Source organism: Grammomys surdaster, unplaced genomic scaffold (genome assembly GCF_004785775.1).
Source record: "Grammomys surdaster isolate TR1022 unplaced genomic scaffold, NIH_TR_1.0 144, whole genome shotgun sequence".
NCBI classification, from domain to species: Eukaryota; Metazoa; Chordata; class Mammalia; order Rodentia; family Muridae; genus Grammomys; species Grammomys surdaster.
The window spans coordinates 531,074-543,153 of record NW_021604602.1 but is presented as its reverse complement, the minus strand read 5'-3'; the positions used below and the strand labels follow the sequence as shown (position 1 = coordinate 543,153).

Here is a 12,080-nt window from a genome sequence, read left to right as displayed (position 1 = left end):
GCTCAGGAGTGGGACTGGTTCCAGCGCGAGGAGCTCATCGGGCAGATCAGCGACATCCGTGTGCAGAACCTGCAAGGTACAGTGGCCCCGGCCTCCCCGGAGGGGCCGTCAACACCAAGCGTGGGTCCCCGCTGCGTCCCCCGCGCGCCCCGGGAGCCGGTGTGGCTGGCCTGCGCCGGGTTTGCAGAGCTCCGGGGGTGGGGCGGTGCGTGGGCGTGTGTGTGTGTGTGTGTGCACGCGTGAGCGTGTGTGCACGCGCGCGTGTGCACCCCAATCCCAGCAGGGGACCCTCACCCCCTCCTCCCGCCTCGGGTAGTTTTCGAGAAGTTTGTATGTAGAGTCTTGGGGGCGGTGGCCCAGGTCAGGGCCAGGAGAAAGTGCCACTGTGTGTGCTGTGTGCTCACAAACCAGACTAGGAGCACTTTCCGAAGTACCTATGGGGCTGGGGACCTGGAGTGGGGCACAGCGTCTGTCCCCAGAGGCTCTGGATGATGGGGGCATGCTGAGGACCCCAGTGAACTGAGGTTCAGTAGACCTCCACCTAGCCCACAGTCTGGGGAGAGGCTGGGACCAAACCCCCTTGCCTGAGGCTGTTGACAAGATGAAAGAGAAACTCCTGGTGGCCGGTGTGTCAGACTTGGGCTCTGTGGTTCTGCCTCCTATGACTATGAAGTATCTTTTAAAAGAATGTTTTGGGTGTGGAAACTTAGCAAACACACACACACACACACACACACACAGAGTAGAGGGGATATCTAAGGAAAAGAAACCCACCCCTCCCACTCCCAAAAAGGCATTGCCCTCAAGCCCTGTGGGTGGCGTGTGTTTCCAGCCCTCTCTCTCCTATGAGAGCTTTGCAGAATTGGACGTAAATCCACTTCCGGCCTCCTCACCCACCTGGACCTGTGCACAGGTGAGGCTGGGTTAGCCACGTCCCCTGCTGACTTGGGGGGTGAAGAAGAGTCCAAGGTTGAATTTGCAAGGATCCAGCTGGGAGGACTGAACAGAGGTGGGGCAGGAGGATTGTGGGTGTCCCTTTTGCCAGCAGGAGCCCCTGCTGGGGTTGGTGTGGGGGAAGAGTCTAGATTAAACATTACACCTGAGAGAATGTTTTCTGGGAGCTCACGTGGCCTTCTCCAACTGAGGTTTGGCAAGGACAGTGCAGGTCTGCAGAGGTGACCTGGAAAGGAACCAGCGGGCGGCTCAGGGAGTGGGCACTGGGAGCTCTGGGCTCTGGGCTCTGCTAGTGCACACCGGGTATGATTTGTGTCAGAGGAGGCTGGGGCCACAGTAATGGAGAGAGCTTGGATCGGGTTTGGGGTGGACAGCATACCATTGCTGAGATGGTATCTAGCTGGGGCTGTCAGATCTGGTGTGTCTCATGTACCTTAGGCAATCGCTAGGCATTTTAATGATCACATACTATTTGTCACAGCCAATAACTCTTTTAGGATCAGGTCCCCTCGTAGAGCTCAGTTATTGTAAAGGAACACGTGGTAAAGTGAGGCAGAGAGGCAGGACTGCACAGCATGATTTGAGACGGTTCTTGAAGGATTGGGGGTGTCTCAGCTCCCCGCTTTGAGGCTACCACACTTTCAGGCAAAATATCAGTTATAATTTGAACAGCAATGGATTCTGTTAGTAAGAGGCAAACTTCAAATCATGTATCTCAAATGCCATATGTATTACACACATGTAGAGTGCAGACTAATTTTAAGTGTAAGCTCACCATGCTTTTAGTTGTGGGTCCACCTCAGGTAATTGCTACCTACGTAAAGATTCCCAGATACCCTCTATGGTTGCCTCACCTTCCTTCCCAGTCAGTAACCTCACCCACCCATCACCAAGGCAACCTTTATCCTGATCTTGGTTTCACGTAGGTTCAACTTGTCTCTGGATCCCAACAAAGTTGAACGGCGCAGTTCAATGTGTCCTCTCGATGTGGTTCTTTTTGATCAACTCGATGTTAGATCCATCCACACAGTCTTTACTATGGCTGTGGTTCCTTTTCACCGCTGAGTACTATTCCACTGAATGGATATACCACCATTCTATTCTCCGTTCATCTGATGAAGGACCTTTGGGTTGTTTGGAGCTTGGGGTGAAGTCAGCTGTGTTTTGGGGGTGGATGTTAGTTCTGTGCAGTTGTTGAGTGGGACTTGTCTGCTTTGCCTGGTGTTGCTGAGATAAAGCAAGAATGGAGTTCAGGCCAGGAATCTTGTCTTCTATTTCTCTGCTTCTCTGGATTAGGGCCCTAACAGACATATTCTCTTTTTTGCTTGTGTGGTATTGAGAAGATCTCAACTAAAGGTTCAAGTCCAGAAGGCATTCTACCTTGATCTCAGAGCATCTGCTGAGCCAGCTGGTAGATGTCAGAGGCCCAGATATGTCTGGATGAGCAGATGGAGGCTGTACCAGGGCCCTGGCTTGCCTGAGCTTAGGTGGGCTGTGTGTGGGAGCGTCCAGCAGAGCCTGGCTCAGGGTTTGATTTATAAACTTGGGACTGCTCCCAGTACAGGTGGCCACAGTGTCTTGGGAATCATAGTTGGAGACAGTGGGACTTCAAGGGTCTGTAATCAGAGGGATGGAGGCTCCTGGTACCCATTCGCAGGCAGCTGCTACTGTTGGGCCTGCTTGGAGTCTTCTGTTCCTGGTACGAGGTGGTTCTGGGGTCAGCAATGAAGACAGGCTGAGGTTAGGCCATGTGTGCTGCCTTTCAGAGAACAGTTTGGAGTTAGCTGGTCCTTCGTCCCTGTGCATCCAGATGTTTACTAGGAAGCATGTTGACTCACACCGTTGTCCATTCCACCTCTGTCTCTGTGGCCTGTGGGGTTCTAGAATCCAGGCTGTGATTGTGATCTGGAAAAGCTTCCCCAGAGGAACACTGGGGTGGAGGAAGGCCAGATGGACTGCGTGGAAAACCCAGCCTCCCTCAGGGGGCCATTCCACCATTAACAGCCACACAGCAGATGACGTTGTCAGACAGGAGCCCATGATGGCCAATGAGCTGTTTGTCACCAAGGCTCTCTGGTACAGCACGGCATCCTTTGCCACGGACTGCCTGTGAAAGCTTACAGGATCTCTTGCAAAGAAGAGGGGGTGGCTCAGGCTGTTGACCTTTCCACGGAGGAGAAAATGACCCACAGGAGGAAGTTCCAAGCATAGGCCTGCTGATCCTGCGTGTCTGCAGTGCTATGGCAGCTGCCATAGAGGTTAGAGGTGGCCAGGTGCCTCCTCTCAGCTGACTGCTGAATGTCCTGAGAACAGTGTTCCTGGCCTCTCCTCTTTGCTTCAGGGTCCACTTGAGGAATGACCCACTCTGGATAAGGGCCGCAGAGCGGAGCCAGGGTTTGAGTAGGCTCTGCTTATTAGGATCCTGGTAACTATCTCCCAATCCCCAGGTTTTCTGATTTGCTTGGCAGTGTGGGGCAGGCATGTTGAACTGTGTAGAACGCCAACTCACGCATGGCGATAGTCAGGGCTTAGTTCCCTGATGCAGCTGTATGGTGGTCATCTCTGTTTTGGGATTGTCTCTTGTTCTGTTATCTTAAGGACTTGATGCCATCATTTCTAACCTGATTTTTTTTAGAACAGCTTGGCTTAGCGTCACCACCTATCAGAGGGGGCTAGGTGAGGTGGTTGGGACAGACACTAGGCTGTCTCACCCCTCTTCTAAGGGACACTCGGCGGCATCATTGTCATTGTCTGGGCCCTGCTGACTGTGCTCTCTGAGAGGCATTGCCACCTTTAGTCAGAACCCCACCCCAACTCCCACCCAAGGTCACATGACTTGCAAGTCTAGATAATATTTGAACCCAGGGGAGGCTGAGGGTAAGCATCCTATGGGTATAAGCACACAGGTAGAAAGGTTGTTAACCTCATTGGTGGTAGCTGTGAAGGTCCCAAGTGGGGTTTTGAATTGGACTTTGAAGGTTGACCATAGACTTCACTTGGTTTGTTCTCTATAGGGTATTGTTTGTATATTCCAGAAGGATTCATGCTTGTCTGTTACTGCTTCCTCCTCCTCCTCTTCCTCCTCCTCTTCCTCCTCTTCCTCTTCCTCCTCTTCCTCTTCTTCCTCCTCCTCCTCCTCAGTGACCTAGGCCCTGGCTCAGGCTCTCCCAAGCTTGCTTGGAGTTCTCAATAGCTTTTTAAAGCTTTGGCCTAGCTTTCCTTTCTCCAATCCACCCACCATCCAGCCACCCCAGTGTGTCCATGCTAAGCCCTCCAGGCAGAGCTTCCTGACCTGGTAGTGGCATCGGGGACCTGATGTTGGTGTAACTTTTCCCAATGAGACAGGAGGAAACATCTCTTTACTCCACACAGAACACTAAGAACAGGCCCAAAGGAACAATTCCATCCAAATCTAGCTTGTTGGGACAGTGAGTTAATTGGGCTGATTCTCAGAAGCAGGGACATTCTCAGAAGCCGTTACAGGACTGGGGGTGATCATAAAATAACTATATCACTACAAAGTTGTCTCCCACTTACATGGGTGACAACTCATAAAAGCTGGAGTCCCCATTCAGTTGACATTATGCCTCCTATTTACTCTAGAACTTTCTGAGACCACGTGTTCATTGGGGTTAGAGTGGGATGTGGGAGAGGGTGGCCGGCATGTCGGGGATGCTCGCAGGAGAATGCCGGAAGGTCCCATCTTGTGAAGTGTGGTCACGATGCTCTGATTAAGGTAATAGCGATGGGTGCTGGAGAGATGGCTCAGCGGGTAAGAACACTGACTGCTCTTCCAGAGGTCCTGAGTTCAATTCCCAGCAACCACATGGTGCCTCACAACTATCTGTAATGGGATCCGATGCCCTCTTCTGGTGTGTCTGAGGACAGTGATAGTGTACTCATGTAAAATAAATAAAGATAATAGTGACCATCTCATGCAAAGAGGACAACATTTCGCTGTATGAGTAGCTGCTAGGTTTACCCCTGGAAGAGTATGTCAAAGTCTATGGGTGAGAAAAAGGCTGGCTTGGCCTGGCATGCTGGTAATAGCACCCCCAGCAGACCACAGATAATCTAGTATGTGGCCATCTGCTGTAGTCTGCTGGAGGTACTATACCAGCCTTCTGTCACCCCTAGTTAACCGTCCTTCTCCCCTAGAGCCCACTCTCTGCTCTGCTCATCTCCCCATGTCTAGATGGTCTGTGCTCTGGGACCAGGCCAGAGAGGGAAGAGCCCAGGAAAGGGCCTTTCTCCATCCTCACTCCTCAAACCGGCTGTCAGCACAGTTAGTACCCTGGAAGGTTCCATTTAAAAACCGGGAGAAAAACACATGTGGATTTTTGTCCCTAGAGAGCTCCCTTGCTGGGTCACTGTGTGTGTGTTTCCCAGGCATGGGTGTTGGCATGGATGTTTTGGTTCTTCAGTCAGACCCCAGGCCCTCGGGCATCTCTGTTTTGCAGGTAAAAGCTGGTCTGGGAAAGGTCTTTCTTGGGGCATTTTCTTGTGTGGTTAGGGAATACAGCCTAGCCTGGGAGGCTGATGGTCAGAGTCGAGGCTCTGATATTGTGGCTAACGTACTGCGGGACTCAGGGAAATAGATCTTTTACCTGTAGTTTCTTAGTTTTCTTCTTGGTAATGTAGGAATTGGCTTACTGGGAGCTCCCGAGTTACCCCTGGAAGGTGGTGTTCAGAGAGGTTGGGCCTAGGCATAGTTTATCTGCCTGAAGCCATTTGCATTTTAGCCTGTGGTACACAGGCGTGGGCTGCCCACGTGCGGCTCTGGGCTCCACGCAGCTCTGCTGGCTGTGTTCCTGGATTCTTTGCACATTCAAGTGCCAGAGATTCATTTCCACCCCGGGGCCCAGCAGAAAAGGCTGCAGTTCATGGAGTTTTCTATAGAAAAGGCACACGGCAGTAAATGGTGGGCATTCTTGGTTTGCCCTGGCTGGTTAAGCTGAGGGGTTTAGTGATTCAGGCAAATGGAGACTCCTCTCTCCTTATGTACCCAGAAACCAGAAGGGGCAGAACCCATATTGAAAATGGGGCGTACATAGCTAGAGTCAAGCCCTCCTGGGGGTTGGTAGCTGACCTATGAAGAGGATTGAACACAAGAAACTGGCAGCTAGAGGGACCTGTCCTCAGAGCAGCCAAGCTGCCTGCTGGCACCGTAGCTTCCTGGGGAAGGCAGAACATGGGATCAGATCAGCCATTCTAGGGCAGTCCTTCTTGCCCAAGAGGCCTGGCTTTCATGAAGTGCCCTGTTGGCTTGCAGAACACTGTGGCAGTTCATATTTTATTGGAACATCAGAGCTCTGGGCAAAATCCTGCCCAACAGGTCATAGGTTACGCCTACCCTGTGTCTGAAGGGAAGAAGAAAAATAAAGCGATTGTCTTTATAATGGTTGAGCCATTAAAAGTGAACTCCCGTTCCCATAGAAACCACTTTCACGTCCCTTGGTGTCTTTTGAAAAAAAAAAAAAAAAAAAACACTGGTAGATTATGTCTGTCATAGAAGGAAGTAGAAACAGCCTTTGGGGTGTCTGAGGGTTTTTCCTCTTTATTGGTGTGTTTGCTTTTCTTTGATTAGTTTTTCTCCTCACTGCATAGACATCCCAAGACTTAGGTTTCATTTGGCTTGCTGCTCCTTTTATAAATAAAGCTTTTTTTTTTTTTAAATGTAGCTATACCCATTTATTTGGATATTATCCATGGCTGGGTAGAGAAGAAGGCACCCAGGCGGCCATATTTACCACTTGGTCAGCTTCAGAAAGAGAGTGAAGTTGGGGAATGTAGAAACAGTAAAATTCAAGAGGGAAGGTGTGTGTGGCATGCACACAAGAGGCGGGGGATGGAGAGGGAGAGGGAGAGAGAGAGTGAATTTGTATCACACACATACATACACACACACCACACACACACACACACACACACACACACATATATATATGTATATATATATATATGTGTGTATATATATTCTCCAGTTTAAGTGCTAGTCATGACCATTGTCAGATAAATGATGTTCCAAATCATTTCATTGCTCCACCTTGGACACGACCCCCCAAGCTGTCCCAGGGACTCCGATCTGAGGAACACCTGCCTTCTCACTGCCGCTCAGCAGCTTTGGTCTAGAAGCCGTTCTAGGTGTGGCCACGATGGCGTGCTAACACCTATGGCATATGCAGTCACCTTTCTTCCAAAGCAGGGCTCACACTCGGGAATCCACGGAGGTGGATCCGCTGGGTGAGGTAGCTAGCCTTCCCTGGGAGATGAAAACGGCAAGCTCACATCCAGCATCGGCACGTGTCTAAGACTTCCTGTCAGAACTATGGCAACTTGGAGAACTCCTGTAGGATGGAGGGGGCTGTATTTTTGAAAGCCAGACTCGGCATGGCAAGTGGGAGTTGCTAGTAGGACCATGTTATAGAAGGCCTCCTCTGAGCTTAGCAACGGTCGTCTTCCTCAGAATGGCTATGACTACTTGCAGGAGACCCCAAGAAAGGCTTGTTGACTATTGACATTCTCTCATAGGAAGGGAGGACGGTGGTCACTGGACACTCACCTGAGGGTCCAGCTCCTTCATCCTGCAGCTTTGGGTTACTCAGGCTCTTATAAGTAACCACTCACCTCTGTTTTATAAGTAAGCACTAAAGCCATTGGTTCCTCAGATTGGACTTTTGTTGAGATTGTCCTTTGGTTTGTTCTTGGGACTGCCTAAGGAAGGGTAAGCACCTGTGTACATCTCTCCAGGGAAGGAGTTTTCCCAACCAGGTGAGCTTAGAGTGCTCCTGGGTAAGGCTGTCTGTCCATCCATTCTTAGCACGGGGCTGACTGCATGTCTGGCATGCATTCTGTTGCCCACTTGAAGCCAAGTCCAGAGCTATGGTTGAAAGGCAGGGAGCTGGCAGTGGACTCAGGAGCTCACACACTTGACATCCTCCTTGTGTTTGCCCTGGAGCCCAGGGCTTCTTGGAGATTATTACCTGGAGTGTTTGAGGATGAGGAAAAGCTGAAAGAGAGTTTGGGGGCATTGGGAAGCCCTGGTCAAAAGCCACTTTCATCTCCTGCAGAGCTCCAGGTGGAACTTGATAGAGCCCCAGTGACGTCACACCCCCCACTCCTGCTGTTCCCTCCTGGGAGATGGTTCTCATGCCGCTGGAGCCTTTGCCACTTTATGTTCGTCTCTTTTTTAGACTGTTTTTCATCTCCTATGCTATGACATACTTCAAAGGCAGAGTTCTGAGCACTCTGGTTAGGATCTGGGCCAGCAGGTGGGGAGCAGCAGGTGGAGAGAGGCTCAGAGATGAGCTGGTCTGATGGGGAAGAACTTGGATTTAGATGACGTCATCCCTGCTTCCTTCTTCACCTAGGGCAGACCAGCCCTGGACCTGGAGCCAAACCTCCTTGGGCCACACCTCTGCCCTTCGTATGATCTTTAGTTTGGCCACCAGGCTAGATTCAGCCCTGCAACCTTACCCTCTGGACATCTCTCTCCTCCACCAGCCACGCTCGTTCCCAGGGAAAAGCGCCTTCCTTACTGGACCCCAGTGTTTCTCATGCTCACCCTTCCCAGAGGGATGTGCTAGAATGTGTAAAGAGACTTGTAACTGGATCCATGTTGGACAAAGCCATGCTTAAGCAGGGCTGGACGTGAAGACAATGAGATAACCTGAAAAGCATGTCCATGTCGGAGCCTGACCCAGAAGGGCAAACAATGAACATTCTCTGTCATCTGTGCATCTAGAATTAAAAATATATTTCACACACACACACAGACACACACACACATTCACACACAACACACACTCACACACGCTCATACATATACACAAATTCACACACACACACACTACACACACATACTCACACCAGGCACACACACACGCACATACACACCCACATTCACACTCACATACACACGTCACACATATACTCACACACATTAACACACACACATACCACACACTCAAACTCACTCACACACATTTACACACACCACACACTCACACACTCACACACGTTCACACATATACTACATACTCATATGCTCACATACACACACCAGACACACTCACATACACGCACCACACATTCACATACACATACACACACCAACACACACTCACTCACACACACATGCACTCTCACACACACTCACACAGACACACACATGCTCTCTCTCACACACACACATACACACAGAGACACACACACATACAATACACACACACACACCATGAAAGTAGGAGGGAGTCTATCCAGGAAGAGGAGGGTAACTTGCAGGATGGGGGAGTGAGGGCAAGAGAGAGAAATAGATATGAATAGCATCAAAGTACTCCATAAACATATATACAAATATGATGAAACCCATAATTTGTATGCAATGAATGTACACTAATAAAAAAAAAAAGTCTAGACAGTACAGTCCCTAGTTTCGGACATCCACTCCCAGAAAAGGACATCTGACCTTGTCTTGTGTGGGAGCCTAGCCGAATGGCCACATGAGTATTTCCAGGTTCACTTCCCTGTCTCCTCCCCTCTGATGATAGCAGAGGTCAGCTTGTTTTACTGTCGTCTCCATGGAGAGTTTATGGTGCTGTTCACGATCATTGCTAAGTACACTTTGCTTTTGTCTCTGTGGTGTTTGCTTAAGCAGGGATGTACATGGAGATGGCGAGATACCAGAAAAAAGCATGTTTTAGGATGGCTCTTTGGTTGACAGGCTGACTTAGGGGCTGTCTAGTCAGAGTAAGAGAAGCTGGCTTGAGGCTCTGTTGTAATATGTTTGATGTTCCATGCAGGTGGTGTGTGGAGTGGTGTCCTAATTAGTCTTGTCAACTTGACAAGATCACATAGCCTAGAGCCATCTGAGAGGAAAGCCTCCTTGGAGGAATTGCTTAGGTCAGATTGGCCTGTGGGCAAATCTGTGAAGAATTATCTTGACTGATAATTGATGTAGGGCCTAGTCCACTGTGGGCGGCACCATTCCTAGGCAGGTGGTCCTGGGCTGTGTAAGAAAGCTAGGCATGAGCTGGGGTGAGTCAGCCAGTGACATTTCTCCATGGGATGCTCTGCCCCATGATGGTTATTATCTGTACCTGAAAAGTACTGATGCCACCACTGAAGGGCCAAGCAAGATCAGGAGTATTGGTTGCTGGGCTTTGAGGGCAGGAATCAGAAATCAGAGTGAAGTCTGCAAAGATAGGGTTAGGGCGGAGGCTTTAAGAGGATGCTGGGACTGAGGGTGGGGAGGAAGTATGGAGACTTGGCTACGTATCAAGGACCAGCTGATCAAATAGCAAATGATACTGGGCAAGAAGTCACCGCCTCAGGCGGGCTTGTCACCTGCCTCTTGGGACTGGACAAAGCTCATTGTCACTTATACACTGGTAACTCCAACTAACAAGACAAAAGGTTAAGCTCTCAGTCCATAGTTCCTGACTGGTAATCACAGGGCAGCTGAGAAGTTCCAGGACAGGGCTCCCAGTTTAAGAAGTTAAAGAGTTATGATGCTTTTAGCCTGAATGGTGGTTGACGTGACTAGAGGTGGCCATGGCAACTATCCTTTATTCTGTATCCTGAACTGTGTGATGACAGACTATAAAGCATTCAGTCCTATTTATGTCATTTCATTCTGATTTCACCCTCTGAGGTTGGTGTTATGGCCCCACTGTACAGACACATACACTGAGACCAGTGCAGGAGGGAATACCTGTCTAATTTGAACTTGCTCCTAAACAAACCCACACACTTTACAAATCCAAGCTGAGGGCCTTGGGCACAGACATTTCACTGTCACCTGGTGATGGCCTCACAGGGGATCTCAGGAGCACATGTACCATGAGATACCTCACGCTACAAGGGAATGAAGAGGATCAGAGGGAATCAGTATGGGCCGTAGGTGAGATGGCTAGGTCAGTACTGCTGCCCTTGGATCTGTCTTGGCGGTGTTGGCTTCCCAGTTGTTCCCAGTTGTTTGCTGGCTTCACTGGAAGCTGTACCAGACTTGACACTAGACGCTGTGTTCACATCTGAACATATGGACGAGGAATTGAAGGGAGAATCTAAACCCTGAGCTTTGGCAGACCCATGTGTGAGTGTATGTGAGTGTATGGTCTCAGTGTATGTGTCTGTACAGTGGGGCCATAACACCAACCTCAGAGGGTAAAATCAGAATGAAATGACATAAATAGGAGACACTGAATGCTTTATATCCTGTCATCACATGGTCTAGGATACAGAATAAAGGATAGTTGCCATGGCCACCTACTGATGCCAGGTGAAAAGCGACAGTCATCCCCAGGTCTCCTGCCTTTTAGAACATTGTGAGGTCTCATGTCTTCATCCCTTTTCCTTCCCTCTCAGCCCCTCCCCCATTTCCCTTTCCTTGAACAATTCCTTTTGACGTTTTTTTTTTAAAGCTGATTTTGATTGATATTTCCCTTTGTCACCGAATCAAATACTTGCATGTCTTAATAGTGACTCCCTTACCTTTATGCTGCATGCGTGGGTCCACTCCTGCTCTTTGGCCTTCACTCCTACTTCCTTATCTACCTCCAAGACACTAGGGGGGATTTCAGTGTCCTGCTAGGTCTGTGCTGCTCAAAGCTTAGTTTGTATGAAGGCTCGGTTACCTGCTGCCTCCTGTTCTACCTGTTGTGTTCTTGGGAGTTTAGATCATGTTGTTGTGCCTGTTGCTAACTTAAGGGTTGGTGTATTTAATCCCAAACTCTTTCTGCCCTGGATGGCTCTTTTGGTTGTTTGGGACACGGTGTAATTCTGTCTCCCGGTCCTGACTTCTTGAGTATATCCAGATCCTTGGTTTGCTCTCGTCTGGACTTGTTGCCCTCCACGCCTGGGATCTGGCTGTCTCCTGGGCTGTCAGTCATGCCTCACCACGCTTCCTGTCGCCTTCCACTGCTTCTTGCCTTCTGATGGTGCTAATTTGTAGACACTGGCACACATCCTTGCTGAGGTGGGCACCAGGGTAGTATGTTGTCTGAGAACTTGAATCAGGAAAATGGGTCTTCTCTAATTCTTGATTGCTGAGACTGGCTGTCCCTTCCTCTGGGGCCCTGAAGGGCTCTGAAGGCTGCAGTTAGGAGCTATGAAGCCATCCCCCATCC

At 49.8% G+C, this 12,080-nt stretch overlaps 1 protein-coding gene across 1 annotated transcript in view; it reads left to right on the top strand.

Moving 5' to 3' along the window:
* Nucleotides 1-12,080, top strand: part of Clmn (calmin) — a 100,325-nt gene that overhangs the window by 4,110 nt on the left and 84,135 nt on the right. The window contains exon 2 of the mRNA XM_028764432.1: nt 7-76. Coding sequence (XP_028620265.1) covers nt 7-76 — 70 coding nt within the window. The remainder of the gene's footprint in view (nt 1-6; nt 77-12,080) is intronic.